Source organism: Schistocerca piceifrons, chromosome 9 (assembly GCF_021461385.2).
Source record: "Schistocerca piceifrons isolate TAMUIC-IGC-003096 chromosome 9, iqSchPice1.1, whole genome shotgun sequence".
In the NCBI taxonomy this organism is placed as follows: domain Eukaryota; kingdom Metazoa; phylum Arthropoda; class Insecta; order Orthoptera; family Acrididae; genus Schistocerca; species Schistocerca piceifrons.
The window spans coordinates 23,954,709-23,972,757 of NC_060146.1; the positions used below are offsets into that span (position 1 = coordinate 23,954,709).

General features: G+C 43.3%; 1 protein-coding gene across 1 annotated transcript in view; it reads left to right on the top strand.

Moving 5' to 3' along the window:
- The first annotated feature begins 433 nt into the window (after nucleotides 1–433).
- LOC124717219 (interferon regulatory factor 2-binding protein 1) overlaps nucleotides 434–18,049 on the top strand; it is an 80,277-nt gene continuing 62,661 nt past the window's right edge. The window contains exon 1 of the mRNA XM_047244007.1: nucleotides 434–1,588. Within this exon, the coding sequence (XP_047099963.1) occupies nucleotides 712–1,588 (877 nt within the window). The 5' untranslated portion in view covers nucleotides 434–711. The remainder of the gene's footprint in view (nucleotides 1,589–18,049) is intronic.

The following is an 18,049-nucleotide window of genomic DNA, read 5'->3' on the forward strand; positions in this document are numbered from 1 at the left end:
CCAGGTGGAACAGGCCTAGCCTTGAGAGATGTTTACGTTGCGAACCTATCACATGAAGAGCTTCGGTGTACAAGTACAGTGGTTGTTTGTTCTGTGAGCTATTTGCCACATTTTCGTACAGTAAAATCCGTGTTTCTGTAGGAATAGCTTCTCGGTTCAGATATTTGCTTGTAGTGGTGTTACCAAATAATGTGTTTACTATGTGCACATCGGACTGTCGCAGTGGTTCGTGTTTTGCACCAGAAGCAACTGCGCCGGCCTACATCCGAGTAACGGCAACGCTGCGCCGTGCCTAATGCTGTAGACCCGTCCGTCGGCTTTAAAACAGACAAACCGGCAGTAGTTCGTTGTAGCGCATGCGCCGTAGCGCGGCGCAGCCTGCCACGTCACAGCCGGGCGCCGAGGGGTGGGGGGCGCGACTAGCTGCGGCTGGGCGGAGGCGTCCAGTTCTGTGCTGCACGTCACTGCCAGTGGAAGTCAGAGAGAGAGACAGAGGTCCCTGTCATACGTCTCACGTGTGAAAGTGGGGGGAACGAATAAAAGTGTTTTGTCGGGATGCACGGAGCGTTCTCGTGGGCGAAATGATATTATAGTGCGCCAGGTGGTGCGTCACGGACAGGTACTGCGGGCGTGTGTGTTTGTTGTTGTTGTCGTTAGGTGGTCAGTACGCGCGTCCTCCCCCGACGCGGAGGAGGGACTGGAACAATTTCGATGAGGATGTCGGTGCTAGGGAAGAGACAGCACTGCTACCTGTGCGACTTGCCGCGCATGCCGTGGGCCATGCTGCACGACTTCACAGAGGCGGTGTGCCGCGGCTGCGTCAACTACGAGGGTGCCGACCGCATCGAGCTGGTGCTGGAGGCGGCGCGGCAGATGAAGCGCGCCCACCAGGGCAAGCCGCCCCCGCAGCAGATGCACGCGCGCGCCGGCGTGCACGAGAACGGCACGGCGGGGCTGGTCGAGCTGGCGCCCGGCGCCCACGGGGTCGGCGGCGGCTCCGGGGGCGGCGGCGGGGGCGGCGGCCGGCAGGCGCAGTCCCAGCAGCAGCAGCAGCAGCAGCAGGTGGCGCCCGGGCCGCCCCCGCCGCCTCCGCAGGGGTACGCGATGCACCACTCGCGCAGCAGCGCGGCGGCGGCGGCCGCGGCGGCGGTGGCGGCGGGGGCGACGGGCGGGCTGCTGGCCGAGTACCAGCCGGTGCCGCCCCCGCCGGGCGGCGCGACGGCCGGCGCCGGGGGCGGCGGCCGATCCTCCGCCCCCGAGCACGACATGGTGCGCGTGCGGCTGCCGCACCTGTCGGCGACGCACCACGCGCTGGCGGCGGCGGTCGCCTCCCACCGGCCCCCGGGGGGCCTCAAGCGCGGCCTGTCCGCGTCGGCCGACCCGGGCGACGACGACCACGGCGCCGACTCGAAGCGGCTGCTGGCCGACGACCACGGGCCCGCGGGGGTGGGCCGGCCGCCGCTCACCAGGGGGGAGTCCCTGCCCGCCGTCTCCATCAGCACGCCGCCCTTCCTCGAGAGGTCCTTCAAGGACAAGCACCCCATGAGGGCGCCTTCCTTCGACACGGCCACCGCCTTCAAGAGCAACGGTAAGCTCCGACGCCCAACCCACCTGGATCAGAATAGCGAAGTGATCGGCTCATTGTATCCACTGCGGATAGCCAACCGCAATTATTTAAATCTGTGATTTACGTGGGTATTATAATTATGCACTCAGGCTTGGCTTGTCTCTGAGCACTATGGGACTTAACATCTATGGTCATCAGTCCCATAGAACTTATAACTACTTAAACCTAACTAACCTAAGGACATCACACAACACCCAGTCACCACGAGGCAGAGAAAATCCCTGACCCCGCCGGGAATATCCCTGACCCCGCCGGGAATCGAACCCGGGCGCGGGAAGCGAGAAAGCTGCCGCACGACTACGAGCTGCGGACGCACTCCGGCACTTTCCTGAATTTGGATACGATTTATTTCATTAGTAACTAGTTTTCAAATCACCGGAGGCTCGTTGTCACGTTGAGTTGTTTCACGAAAATTACAGCTGCATGTAGACCTTTTGGTCGTGATGCTGGCGGAAATACTTTTGTTTCCTCGCAATCTTGTCGAATGCTGACATAGAGGACACTGCGCCTGCTTTACAATTTGAAGAATTATAATTTAAGCAGCAACCAGCTACAAGTATGGTTAAATAAATATTGAGTTAACGGAAGGTTTATGAATCGGAATAATCATTTTTCTAGATTATTTACATTGCACTGTTTTTTGACATCCATGACACACTGAAATCGCAAGGCAGTACAGTGTAAGTAAGCTAAAACATGTAAATCGTGTCGTTTCATAACCTTTTCGATAGCTAATTTCCGTTATTTCCTCCAGCGCCTGCACACGTTCCAACAAGGCTATTCATGTAACAACTCCATCTGATCAGGCTGCAAAGACTGTTTAATCGTGCATCAATCCGTATGAAAACTTGAAACAGCGACTGGTTTGCTTACTATACCCACATAAATCGAGACAGATGAAGAGTAGACAAGTCGTGTTGCCGGTTCACGTGTACCAGAACGCCCAATATGGCCGCCGCAGTAACAGCTGTACTGAATACTTGTGTTAATCTGGAATACTGAGTTCGCCTAGCAGTTTCGTTGTAGCTGTATCATTTTGCTGCTAACTATCGCCATTGGCGAACAGATTCTTTTGTGTGTGTGAGGAATCGGCAGTAAGAACCAAAAGCAATGGCGCGGACGGTTCACAACTGTTCGTGGGGAGGCGGAGACGACAGAAGGCACGGTCAAGCCTGTGCAGTTGTTAATAAAGGAACTAAATTTCACAAATGAGCTAGCGACATTGTGAGTACTTCACGAATAAAGACCTAGGTCGCTAAATACATTTGTTGCATAGTTTCGGCTACTGCCACCAACAGATCTGCAATTGAGATTAATGGCACACACAGTGAAAGGTTTTTAACGAATTATGTGGCTACAAAAGATGGAGAAATTAAAATTTAAAACAAATTTTAAGAAGTTAACTCACTAAGATTTAGAAACTTTTACACATTTGCATGGTGGTATACAGCAAGTACCTTTAATTCTGTGTTCCTTTAACGTTAAAGATCAGAAGATTACAGTAGCCGAAACAGCGTAATGTGTATAGATGGATCAGAACGATTTTATTTACGAAGTTTTCCATTGTTGTTAGGGTAGCGACTAGTTGTTAAACCACTTTCGTTGTTCTGATCCGGGTGCAAGGCGACATACATGGTGCACGCTGTTAGGTATGGGATATCCAAGAGAAGATTAGCAATGAGCGGTACGGGACACCTGGACACTTCACGAATTGAGCACCATCTGTACGTTTTATTGGGGGTTCACGGTTTTGGCCGATCGTTAGATAGAAGTTGGGTGGCTATAATAGTTGTCACTGGTAAGATCGGGTCAAAACGCTGGAAAAAGTTGCGTAGTGAACTTCTCACACACCTTGCATTTTTCGTGTGTATTACATATACAAAGGACTCGGTCGCCGCCCACTATGTGATATAAAATATAGGTACTCTGAATTTACGTTGCAGTTTTAGCTTCACATGACACTGTCTTCATTTCACATTCACTTCACCACGTCACAACCGAAACTGTCATTTTCAATATCTCCTAAGTCTCGGGCTACACTACGGATCAGTGTGTCGCCATAGTATTTCAAGGGGCGCTACCATCACAAACTACAGTTGACACGTCTCCATGACTAGTTTGTAAGTCCCACGAGTGTGGAATTAAATCAAAGGTATATTGTGCTGTTTATTTAAGATGAAATGCTCAGTAGTACTGGTCAGTTAAACAATTGGTCCAAAGACTGTTACAAAGGAAAATGACTTGCCATTAATTTTATCTCAGACCCCCAGGGAAAGATAACTATAAAAGATAGCACTGGCAGCAGAAGTCATGGATTAGCATAATTTAAAGCGATCGTGGAAGGCGTTAGGTATGTAACCATATGAAAATATAATTTCAAGAGATGGACAGCGGAATTAAACGATTTAAAACGAAAATTCACGATTGACTGTGGCTTCATCTGTCAGACCATGCCTACCCCAGAGCAGTTTTGGCGCTTATGGGTGTCGTGTTGTTATGTGAGTATCATTAGCAGTAGAATGTGACTTTGTGGCGTGCTAGTTATGCAAATGTTTATTTAAATATTTCCTTGTAACATGTCGAACAGAGCGAAATGTAGAGATGGACCATTTTATATTTTACAAACACTATGTAGCTGGTCGTGGACGAATGTTTGAAAGGGGATTAGTGTTCGTGTCTCTCCAAAGCACAACTACAGAAATAAGAGATCTGTTGTGCCACACTCCTAAATATTATCATCGGTCGAGGTGGCGAGTGGTTGACACTTGACTCATTATTCGAGATGATGACGGTTCAGATCACCGTTCGGCCATAAAATTTAATTTTCCAGACATTTCCGTAGATCGCTTTGGGCGAATTCTGGACGTTCCTTCAAAAAAAGAGATGGTAAGTTTCCATCTTTCATGTTTTCTAATGTCATCTACCCACTGCTCATGAAATTGTCGTTCGGAGCCCAGCAATGAACTCCTCAATAAATCACCATCAACTTTCTTGGCATTACATACCCCTGTCCACCTACATTTGATTTCATTTGTGATTTTAAGTGTTCCACTCTAGGCTTTGTGCTAATCAATTGGTTTGTTGTCGTATCTCAACAAGTAATTCTTATGAGGTCTCCATTGCTCAATATTTTTGGTGTGCTTATCATAATTAACGAATTGCTCTAAATCTAAAATTTACGTAAGATTACACACTGCTTCCAAACTTTAATTTTTTTTTTGCATATTGGTAGCTATATTCACTTGATATTGGCAAAACGCATCACTAGGTGTCAAATTATTGTTTTTTTTTTTTTTTTTTTTTTTTTTTGCAGGTGCTCCATTATATTATTTTCTGTCCCTGTATGGAGTCAGCGATATAGTTATTTACTGATTAATGGCTTAATACATTTACATGGTTTTTAAATAATCGCACTGGTAGCAATGATTTGTTTAACATATTTTCTGGCATAAGTTGACAATGAATCATTCAGGCCTGTAAGGTTTTTTTTATTTTATTAAGTGTTATTATTTTTCGTTCCAGGAGTAAAATGTTTGTTCGACGTTCTTTGGTTTCGCGTATTGGGATCGTTGTTCTTCGTGTACGCAATATTTACTGCGAAGTTCTTTGGTTGAAGATTAGCGTAACTGATTGTTGTTGTGGACGTAATAGTTGCGATTGAAAGCTAATTATTTTATTTGCTGGCAGGGTATTGTGTCCAGTCATGGCAAATGATACGCAGTACACATTTTCTGTTCTCGACGGAGTATGTTGCAGATGGCAGTGGTATGTAAATTGCTTGCGTGTTGGGTTTTAAGTTTATGAATGTAAATTCTCTGCACTCGCCTATGAAACAAGATGGAATTTAATTAGTATTTAGTTGCTGTCTATATTTGGATCGGAGATTCTTGACGGAAGACGTGCGGTTTAGTGCTCACTGCTATTTGCTGACAGTTTTTTTTGTCTAGAACATCTGATCCGTGTGACTAGCCGTAATCGAGCGTGAAATCAGAAACAAGCTCTATGTCTTATCGGCGATGGTTTTATTGATGCTTACTACTTGGAAGAGGAAAGTGGTGACGCATTTGCCACAGCACTTAATTGACTTATCAGTTGTATCGCTCTCTCTAGCGAGATAATTTTTGATCTCTTAATCCTAGGGACGCTTATCTTCACAAAGTCTTACGCAACACAGCATACAGAGCTTACAATCAAACCATGTGGTAGATTTATTTAACGACGTTGTTTAGCAGAGCCATTTTATGAACTGTAGACGACGTACATAACGCAGAAAAACCCCACGAAACTGTATGACGAAGGAACTAAAACGTTATGTAATGTTACTTTAAATCCGTCTTGATTGCAAACGGTCATATGAATAATAAAAAAGTTTGCAATCAAGACGGATTTAAAGTAACATTATAAAATCACTGATTGCTGTTATCCCATAAGACATCATGTCTGTTTTTGTAAAACGTTATGTATATGAGATATGTATCAATCTCATTTTGAAGGTTTTTTCAGTTCTTATAGGTTGTCTCACTTGTCACATACCAATTTCTTCAAATCGTAACATTACTCCATTCGCCTGTAGTTCACATCCATTGTTTGTATATACATTCTATTCCCGTGGAATTAACGGATTTTTAATGTGGCGATGGGGTAATTTGCAAGAATGATTGCCTATCGAAGTCACGGGGTCCAGACGATACATATCGAACGTGCGATTGTAAATCGATCATGCGACTCTGGTGGTGGGCATTATGAGTATATTTACGGTGGTCGCTACAGCAACGACAAAAGAAGAGCGTTACAAAATCGTCGATGTTGTTATCATGTGAAAGTCCATTACAGCGGTCTGGATGGATAATTTGGAAGAGTTGAACCATGTATTCTTCCAGACATCCCACTCGCTAACGACCTAAATCGTCTGGGATACCCTAGCAACTCACAAATAATTCGCGGCGGCATGTAATTTAGAGCAACTAAGGGAACGACAGAAAACAGATAAAAATGACAATCACAAATAACTGATCACAACGCCCGCCACCGGAGTCGCATGATCGAACTGCGATCGCACATTCGATATGTATCGTTTGGACCTCGCGACTTCGATAGGCAATCATTCTTGGAAATTACCGGCGATGGTATAAATTTGAACAGTCATTTATGCATCATTGATCGTTCCACATTCATAGTATACAACTCGGTAACTCTTTACACAGTCATCCAGTATTTAATCTGAAGGCAGCAAGATAGTTTGACCGTAACACTCTGTTAGTGATTTGCCGCTGTCCTATTTTATGTTTCATATCGGCATTACTGCCGTGATTTTCATCAGCTATACGTTAGTAAATCCATCGTTCACGGACTAATCCACAGAAGTACATCAGAGCCACGACTTCTGCGGGTTTGTACCTACCTTTAGTAGCCAGATTGGATGTCTTGTTAATTACTTTAGTTACGAAGTATTGCTTGTGCTCCAGCAGGTCAAATGCTCGGGAAGGGGGGGGGGGTGATATTTTACGTCACATGAAGGCATGTGTTCCACATTTCGATTCGATTTTCTTTTTGTGTTTTTGCATGGTGTCATTATTCGTATTGACGTGTTCAGGGGTGTATTGCAAGGTACCATTTATGCATTCTACAAGAATGTAGCACTGTCACATAATTGACTGTTCTTTACGTCGACAGATTCAATCAGCTCAAATAAAGCTTTATCCCGCAACAACGATGTGTGTCTTTGAACGATCAGTAGCTATTCAACCTCATTATTTGTACTGTAAACTAGAGCAGTAAGCACCTCCATCGTAAATGGCTACAGTTCTGTTACCAAGTACTGTGTGCTTCATATCGACCAGTTAATGTTGAAACTGGCATGCAGAGCAACTGTACATTTGTTTCACAGTTTCAGAGGGAACGAATTCTGTGCTGGTCAGGTGAGGCTTCAGGAATACTTCTTCTCTCGTAGTTGAAACATGAAACACCTCTTCTAGCTACAGTTTTTTTCCAGTCTTTGTTTCAAGACAACCCTCATTATGTGGCATCAGTATTTACCGGATAATAACATGGCCATTCATGTTCCATCCCACAGAAGTCGGTCTTGAATCGAGTGTGACTAAAAAATTTATATGAAGTCTATCGCTAGAAGAATTGTTCCTGACATCGTTCTACTAGCCTGTTATGGAGCTGTAGTATTATTGTGGTTTGAACCTCCCTCTCATCTTTTGTCTTGTTTTAAAGAGACATTTATTTGTATGTAAAGCAGAAACTTACTTTTGGAAGCAAAGTTTTGATAGATTTCGTGAAACCTTCAGCTGCCATTCTCTCCTTCAAGTACGGTTGTACAATTCCGGCTGTAGGCCATTTTCAAGTATTTATCAATGGTTTTTAGTAGTGAATTATGCCACGTATATCGTTGCTCCTATGACTCCCATGTCACGCTCATAAAATAACTCCGAAGTGTTTTACGCGTAATTATGCCATGTATGTTTCGAGCGTAAAACATCTCGGATTTATTTTACGAGCATAACATAGTCATAGGAGCAACGACACACAGTGCATAGTTTCCTACCAGAAGCCCATTCATAAAATACTTGAAAATGGTCTAAGACCGGAATTATACAAGCGTACATGAAAAAGAGAATGGCAGCTGAAGACATCACGAAATCTTTCAAAAAATGTATCGCAGCTGCAGATCCTATCGCATTGAAAATTCAGATCCTATCGCATTGAAAATTCGCATTGAAAATTATGAACTGTAGTTAACGTATTCCGAAAGTAAGAGTGGCAGCAATCGCAACTGTCTACTGAAAGAGCGTCGAAACCCCGTATGGACAAGGTAGATGCTTTGGAAATGTCTGAGAAATGTCTCCGGAAAGGTTTCGTGCGTTTTTGCTCGTTTAAACGTCACGCGTACTTCGCTGCAGCAGTCTAGACGAGCGTAAAGCAGTTTTTTCTTAGTGTAAAACAAATTTAAAAGGTTGTTTTTCCCGGAAGACGGTGGCAGGCGGTTTGTTTGGAAGATTTATGCCGATTGATGACTTAAGAAGGGGAAATATTCGGGTACTACAATTGACAGCCATGTAGAAGACAGTCATTCGTCACTCCAGCGTGTTTGCTTGTTTGTGTACCTCGACCGGGAATCCCGACTGTTATTAGAATTTCTAGGTGAGATATATGATGCGACGAAAGCGCTTCCTGGAATCGGCTTTCGTTGTAGGAATTCATGTACGGGAAGTGGAGTAGGATGTACAGAGCATGTGTAAACTGTTGTAGCCAAGGTGTGAACTTCCGTGAAGTAACGGCAGGATGTTTGCAAGCGAGCGGTGACGACAGCCATGTGCCGTGTGCAACACTGCTGTCAGGCGAACAGTGCCTCCGCGTCCACAGCGCGTGACGTCACCAAAGCGATAACACGCTGGGCACTTGTTTTCTTTCCGCTACGAGGTGGACTTTATAAACAGTTGCTAGGCAGAAATTTCTGAAGGCAGTGTTTACAACTTTGCGGTATTCCGAAGCAGTCGGTGTCGTTACTTTTCTACCGGTGACTAAAATCTTGGTTCAAACCCAGGGAGCTATTTAGACAAATGTTCGTGAGGTTTATACGACTCTTATGTGATGATGGAATGTTTTTGCCTTGTAGAGTCCAGATTAATAACTCATTGAACAAGGGTTTAAAACGTTTATGGAGTTGGAAAAACAAGCTGTAGCGAAGTTCACAAAGGTGAAGAACTCCGTTGATGCAGAAACTATCGCAGATGCTAGGTTGCCAAGAGCACGACATCCAAGAAAAGATTGATTCCACTCGTATGGAGGAAGGCAGGAAATCCGGTGAATCAGTTACTTTTTCATTACCATTACAATAGCATAAAGTGTAAAAATCGGTTTGGTTAATTATTGTATTAATATTGTAGCTGTACAAAACTCAGTTTGTCAGTAATAACACATAGTTCACTCTTCACGATATCACATTGCACTGTCACGTCTGCAAGCTTCGGAACGGGGAATTGGATAAAAACGTTAGAGACAAATGGGCTAAATTCGTTTACAGTAAACGAGAGTACTTAATTTTTTCTTGGCTATTTTTATTTATTTATCCTTGCGGGATGGAAGTAAATTATCAGCCATTGTTACATCGCTGAAGCAGTTTACAAATCCGTTTTTTTAAAGAAAAAAGAGCCATCCACTACTTTAATGTAAAGTGTGTACAGGTAACATGAAGCTATAGATAGTAACTGTCACATCTGGTCGAAGCTGCAGATGTTTTATGAGGCAGGAATTTCATTATTAATGGCTCATGTTGAGCTTCATACAATTGGTTTAGAACTGGATATTAGTTTCACCGTAAAACTTTTTCAGGTCACATAATGGGCCGTTGTGGTTACCAAAAAATTGTCTTAATACATTTGAGTACAGATAATCATGCTTTAAAATCATATACAGAATCTACTGTGCTTGGAACATAAATAGTTCTAAAACTGTCTTGGATGCATTAAAGGACAAATATATTCTTCAGAGAGTTTGTTAAGTGGATAGGGTAAGTACTTCTTTCCCGATTTCACCGTTTCTAAACAGTGAACAAAAAGCAGTCCCCTGAGTGGATTGAAGTAAAAAAAAAAAAGGCAAGGTAGGTCAGAAGTTTGCACGTTGGACTTTCATTCGGGCTGTCCAAGGCCTCCCTTTCATTCGGGCTGTCCAAGGCCTCCCTAAATTGCATAAATTCGTTTGAAATGTATACGGCCAAGTACCCGCCGCATCCCTTCTCCAGTCTGAGGTTGAGTTCGTCTCAAATGATTTCGTCGTTAAAGAGGTGCGAAAACAATTCCTTCTCTTTCGTAAGCTAGTGTCTTTCAGATGTACCCCAGCTAGTAGAATGTATTATGGCATGGCATTGAGGCGTATTAGAACAGGAGAGTTCCATTATTAGAAAAATAATATGGAGAGCTGAGTGGGACAGCCGACTAAGCGATGCGGCTCGACAGGCTGGGTTAACCGCAGGAGATACGCGCAACATGCGGGAAATATAAATTACACTCCTGAGTGATAGGTCATGTGACACTACTGCAGCGGGGCGGGTAAGATAATGGGCACTTCCGGTCTCCTGTGACGGCTGTATACCCAGGTTTTACACATCCTCGTTTAAAACGAACGCTCCGACGTAATTCTGTTCCCAAATCTGGTAACATGAAACGCGGTGGAGCACCTGTATCGAGTTAGGCTCCGACAGTCCTCATTCGCGTGTAAGCGTTGCATGCGGCGTATTTCAGTTTATCTTTGCCATACTGCCGTTGCATAATGGATGTGTGTCTGCTTGCTGCACAATGTTTCCTGGCATTCTCGAGTTAAACCAGAAGAAACCGATGTACTCTGTGAAAGCCCTTAGGTTGAAGCGCTGTATGTGATTGAACTGGACTTACGTATTGTAACGGACGCAGTAAAGATAGTGAAGAACTATACGCCACGTGACGTGAGCTGCAACTACAGGCCAATGAGGGAACAAATATTAGGAAAACCGAACGATGTCTGGCATTGGTTTAGGATATTCGGTGGCTCCTTAATTTATTAAGCTGTATAACCTTCTATGACCTCAAGTTTCCACCTTTTCTTTTTCGTCTTGTTGCCTGCACACTTAAATTCATACGGATCGCATACTAGTCGACATGCACTCCTGACATTCTGCAGAAATCTGTGGATGTGTGTTGGTGGGGAATCGTAGAAATTTCGCTTGGAAGACAAGTCATTGTCCAAACCATGAGATGTGTGTGCTGACACCCAATTGGAAAATATTTATGCCATGGCTTAATTATTAATAAATAAGCCAATGATGGTATCCCCTTTGGTAGTGACGCCTTTTCTTGTTAGCGTGACGATCACATCTGGCATTGATTTGTCTGCAGGGAAAAGTAAAATAGCATCTTATTTAGCATTCTACATCGAACTGTAGATTTGGCAGTCTTCAGTTTGGGAAAAGGCTACTACTTACTTTATGATAATGCACAGTAGAGTTGTAACGGTCGAACAGTGATCCGCTTTTGTCGTTAAGGCAGGAACTAAAAATATTTCACGAGAAAATCGACCGTAAAGTTTTTCTTGAGATATGAGCAGTCATGTGTGTACAATGATATCTTTGGACTGTTTGTTGACATTTTGAGACTGAGACAACGAATATAAATTCTATATGCAACTATTAACGTAGTTGTCTTTAGTCTGAGGAATGGTTTGATGTAGCTTTCCATTCTACTCAATCCTGTGCAAGCCTCATCACCAAATACCTACTGCAACTTATATCCTGAACCGGCTTACTGTATTCATCTCTTCTGCCTTTACAATTTTTACTCCCCCCCTCCCCCCCTCCACCCCCCAAGTTCTCTCTCTTACTAAATTGGTGATACCTTGATGTCTCAGAATGTGTCCAGTCGACCTACCCCTTCCCTTAACCAAGTCGTGTTTCAATTTTCATATCCTCTCATTAGACCCGTGATCTACCCATCTGATCTTCAGCATTCTTCTGTAGCACCAATTTTCAATAGTTTTTATTCTCTTCTTGTCGAAACTGTTTATTCTGCTTGTTTCTCTTCTAAACATGGCTACACTCCAGACAACTACCTTCAGAAAAGACTTCCTGTCACTTAAATCTATATTCGGTGTTAACAAATTTTTCTTCATAAACGCTTTTCTTGCCATTGCCAGGATACATTTTTTTTTCTCCTTTATTTCGGCTGTCATCAGTTTTTCTTTTTCGCCCGTATAACAGAACTCATCTACTACTTTCAGTCTCGTTTACTAATCCAATCCAGTCAGCGACCTCTCAAGACACTGTCCATTCTGTTTAACTGCTCTTCCAAGCCCTTCGCTGTCGCTGACAGAGCTACAATGTCAACGAGAAAACCTCTAATTTTTTGTTTCTTCTCTCTGGACTTTGATTCCTGCCCCACATTTTCCTTTGGTTTGTATTGTTCATTGTACAGATTGAATAATATTAGCGATAGGCTACAATCTTACTATAAAAATTAAAGATAAAAAAATGGTTACCGCCAAGTAAGCTGCAATTTACGCTGTATTTTATGTCGAATCCAGTGTTTCCCCAAAGTGCACCGTTCATGAGAAAGTAGGGTTGGTAACAAATGGGAACTCCTTGTGTAATGCAAATACAAACCACAGTTTGCCCGATGCATTGTGGATGTTTTAATCACTTGCGCTGGAGGGTAATGTCACACAAGAATCCTATCCAGGCCACTGTTTGAATGGTCAAGGCAGACTAGAATCCCGCACGAAGAAGCAGATGGACAGTTTAAGTTACAGATTGGTAAGATATGACACGCATCCTGTGCATTGAGCAATGGAAAGGGGGTGGGGGTGGGGGGGGGGGAATACTTTGCCAGGCATGTTTCTAGAAGAAAGAAAAAGATAACGATACTACCGAACGATTCGAGACCCGAAATGCAGTGTGGAGAACAGCTGTTCTCACTCTCATGTTTATCGGAGTATCTTTTCACCGGGTCGCATTACGCCAACAGGATCACGCATTCACATAAACACAAACGCGCGAGGCATATAAACAATCGCAGTGCTAGCCTCTGGCGAGCTATTCCTGACTGGTAAACAAGTCATAAAAGCCACAGCACCTTCTCCCGTGTGAAGTTTGGGCCCCCTATATTGCTTCTCCTTACACGACACAGCGCCAAACCACAATTTTCGAACTGTTGAACATAGAAGCGCGGTTATCATCCCTTACTAGTTGCTTTTATTTTATTTATTTCTGTGTATTTGGATAAACTGCAGAAGCAAGCCGAAGAAGGATACCCGTTCTGAAAAGACCACAGAACCGAGCTAGAGGTTCTGAGCTTGATTAGGTTTTTTTTTTTTTTTTTTTGAGGGGGGGAAGGTTAAAATTATCGGTAGTGGTAATTCCCGGCATGAAAAAATTTGTGTCTGGATGTTTTTCTACGACGTTACATCACTTAAAGTGACCATTTTGTCAAATGAGTGAAAAATGAAAATACTGGCCATTTGAGACCCATAATGGAAGCGGTAATCGTTATAAGAGATAGTTACGTCGAATGACAGCTTTTTTTATTGGGTCCTTTGTAAGAATTTAACGTTAATTGTTTGTAAATTTCACCTGTGTTTGGTCGTTCAGGTTCGAAACAAAAGATTTGCTTTTGCCGGAATTCATTTTGGCAGTTTGTATATGTAATCATGATGTGCATTCTTTGCAGCTTTAGGTGTTCAGTTATTACTCTCCCGAGTAATGGTTGAATTCTTAATTACTATCAAATAAACACGTTTCATTAATAACGAGAATACCCGTAGTAGGTGATCATGTTTATCCTTTGTTTCGGATGTACTTAGCGGTGTTACACAAGCGCTCGGACACGTCAGTTTATTCCTATGAGAACGGAAACTTGAGCAGGCGTTCTCAGCCGGTCTCTGTGTTTGTCTTATCCAAGACAAGCAAAGACATTAACGCAGCAGTAGTGCCTTTCGAGGGAAAAAATTCCAGTTACCTTAAGTGCGCTGAGAGGTTACGCCACAGCGTCAGCTGACATTTGTTTTTGTCTCAGCATAAGATGACGAAAGCAAATAACACAGTTTTCACCGACTATTGGCTGCGAGCAACGGTGTGACTCACAACTCGCCTGTCTTTTAAAAGCTTTTCTGTCGTGACACGTCTTGCTACACGACATAACCGAGACACGTTTAACGGTCGTTTCACGATCTGTACATAAAAGAAATGCCACGTCGCTTTAGCTGAGTGAACCGGCGAAAGCTGTACAGGGAACTAATTTCGTAAATCTGAGAGCCAGGCATGATTGATTTATATTTCAAGAATTTCAAAATAAGCTTATGTCAGATACCTCCATTACATGATTCCTTACCGTTTACTGATATAGTTGTTCCTCGTATTTTAACAGGCGTGCTACAGTTCAGTTGTACAATTCGTATAGTTCCGATATTAGCTTGGAAATGAGTAATGTAATATTGACAAGCCCTAGATTTTTGGATGTCAAATAATCAAATATTGACGCTACACGTTTCGGTAGCATGCTGTCATCACTTGGAATTAGATATATATAAAGATTGATTCCCAGTGCATGTGAAATGACGAGATTTTTTCCTTTGATTTGCTGTAGTAGGAATGTTACTCATTAAATATATATCAGTTGTGTATAACAACATAGGCGTGCTAATAAATAAGTGATTATAAAAGTGGCTGAAAGTGAGAAATAGGCATGTATAATTAATAATTTAGCTCAAACGGCGACGGCTTGGTAGGAGCAAGAGTAGGCCAGCGTTTCGCTGTCTAGTCAAACCAGACAAAGAACAGCTGTGCATCTTTGTCTCCTTCCTTCACTTTAATTGGCTGTGACGAGACGTTAAACTACTCTCAGGGACGCAACAACCTGGCACTCGAGAAACAAACGTGACCTGGTTCTACTTTTTTGCCGTGTCTGTTCTTTTCAGTGCGCTCAATCACCACAGTTTAATTAGAAACGAGGGAAAGGTTAAGTTGCGGAGCGCATTGCCAACCAAAGTTGCCCTACTTCGGCGGCGTGACGTATTCTGCATGTGGACCTCGCACAGTATGTGTTGGCAGAAGATACTTTTTTAATCAACACTAGTTATGTTTTGTACGTTTCATTCATCAGTGAGGAAGAATTACAGCCCCACCCATGTTTGTGCGAACATTTATCTCTTTAAGAGCACAAGGTTATTTTACATTATATGGGGCACCAATTAGGGGCCAAGAATGATACTTTCACTCTACAGCGGAGTGTGCGCTGATATGAAACTTCCTGGCAGATTAAAACAGTGTGCCGCACCGAGACTCGAACTCGGGATGTTTGCCTTTCGCGGGCAAGTGCTCTACCAACTGAGCTACCCAAGCACGACTCACGCCCCGTCCTCACAGCTTTAATTCCGCCAGTACCTCGTCTCCTACCTTCCAAACTATACTGAAGCTCTCCTGCGAACCATGCAGAACTATATCCTTTCTTTTAGGAGTGCTAGTCCTGCAAGGTTCGCAGGAGAGCTTCTGTAAAGTTTGGAAGGTAGGGGACGAGGTACTGGCAGAAGTAAAGCTGTGAGGACGGGGCGTGAGTCGTGCTTGGGTAGCTCAGTTGGTAGGTAGAGCACTTGCCCGCGAAAGTCCCGAGTTCGAGTCTCTGTCCGGCACACAGTTTTAATCTGCCAGGAAGTTTCAACTGGGGGCAAAATTTGCCTGTGATAGAATAGGCAATAAATCTTGTAATATGTATTAAGGGATTGTGTTTCCAGTGTGAGATTAGTTTAAAAGTAATCAGTGACATGATAAGTAAACACGTAATGTTTGGAAAAGCTGTCCCAAACGTGTTAAAGTTGATATAGTAGTTTTCTCTGGTAAAAGCAACACTGGTCGAAACTTGGACGAGGAAAGTTTGAATAAACTAGAAATATAAAGTCCGTACTACGTCCAGAATTTTTATTTAGTCTTTGATCTCGAATTACTGCGTAATACATTCTTGTACTTGACAAAAAGTTTCAAAAACAGAAATAAAAACACATGCACAAATATAGGTTATAGTACATTGAAAACTTTCTACAAACACACGCCAATCGGATAGAATGTTATTATTTACAGATTACATTTTCCTTCTGCCCACAAAATGTTTCATTCTGAATTATCTACACAGATGGCAATGAACTCCACATCCAGAGGAGTTGGTATGAATAGACTAATGGAGATACTTTAAAAGAGAACAAAGTAGTAGTCATTAATTTACGTGAGGAAACAGCAGTCTTCTGAATGAATTACTGCTGTTACTCCGTGCCAATGTTACAAAAGAGATCGACACCTTGACAAGCCTGCCAAATGAAATTTAGACTCGATTTGAATTATGGTCACAGGTAGTACCAGTCCAGGGAAAAATACGCCCTTGAGCATAAAAGTTATATTTATTTCCAATTTTTAAAATTTTGTGTTTGGCAAATATGCGATATAGTGGATCTCCTCGTAACGTCACAGTAGGTGCTGACTCCATTGTGCCGGCCGGTGTGGCCGAGCGGTTCTAGGCGGTTCAGTCTGGAACCGCGCGACCGTTACGGTCGCAGGTTCGAATCCTGCCTCGGGCATGGATGTGTGTGATGTCCTTAAGTTAGTTAGGTTTAAGTAGTCCTAAGTTCTAGGGAACTGATGACCTCAGATGTTAAGTCCCATAGTGCTCAGAGCCATTTGAACCATTTTGACTGCATTGTGTACATCACAGCTACACCTTTCCCGGAGTCTTTAGTTATGCCCGCATGCGACCTCTATACTTCGGACATGAAAATAAATAACGGTTTTCTCATTGCTGTACATTCGCACTGTGCTTACAGTATTTGAAACTGGACTGTTCGTGAATCCGTATATTCAGATATGTTGGAAATATGTTTCAGAAAGATGCGTTAGAAATCAGTATCTGAAGTTAAGTCGTATCATCGTGCAACAGCGAAGAAGCGTTCTTGTGCTTTACCACTGTCTGAGAGAGCATATTTCGTTTGAAAGCGAAGACTAATTTATGTTTACTAGTAATGTTAAAGTTCTTACTTTTATACATTCTAAACTGTAAAATTTTCCGCGCACAAATTAGTGCTCTGTCGTTGGTTGAAGTGCAGATTCCAACATTTGTGTGAAGTAATATTGATATCCGTGGTCGGTCCTGTGAAGGACGTATGTACTTCAGTTAAAATTAAAGATGTTGTCAGGTAAGAGTTTACAGAAGTTATATGCAGCAATTGTATAGTGTAGCCAATAAGGGTGACGCGCGATGGAACAGTATGGTAGCTTTTTACGTCGTCGTCTTAGTATTATTTCACATATTTTGGAAGTGTTTACTACCGAAGACTTGAGCAAAAGCCAAAAGCAGACCTCGCTGGTAGTAATAGGTGGATAAACTGTACCACTGATTACAATCAGAGCAGCGCTTTCGTCATGTTGGGTTTTGCTGACTTGTCCAGTCATTATAACAGTCAATAATGAGAGACAAACGTTCCGAATATAACATAGTACGAAGCGTGGTGTTGGAGACCTGAGGAACTCAAATAGGACTACAATGCCGGTGGCGCTGTGATATGTCTTGTCATACCGACCACTCCCACACCCGGAAAAAAGGCTGAGCAGTAACCCAGTGGCATTACTAAAATAGTGTAGGAAAGGACGGAAAATGGGCAGGTAACCGTCTGATGTAGATAACTCATTGGATGTATTAGGCATAAAATGAAAGGACTAGGCTTTTCAGAACGGAAATCGACAGATGGAACTCAGCCAGCGGGTGGGAGTGTCCTGGTGTACCCTGATGTTGTCGAAGCAGCCCTTCTCTGCCTCTCTACTCTGCCTTTCTTGGTCTACGAGCCAGGGCAATTTTAATTTTGCCTCGCGTAAAGGCCACTGAGGCCGAAGGGAGGGGTCTTCTGGCAACCGAT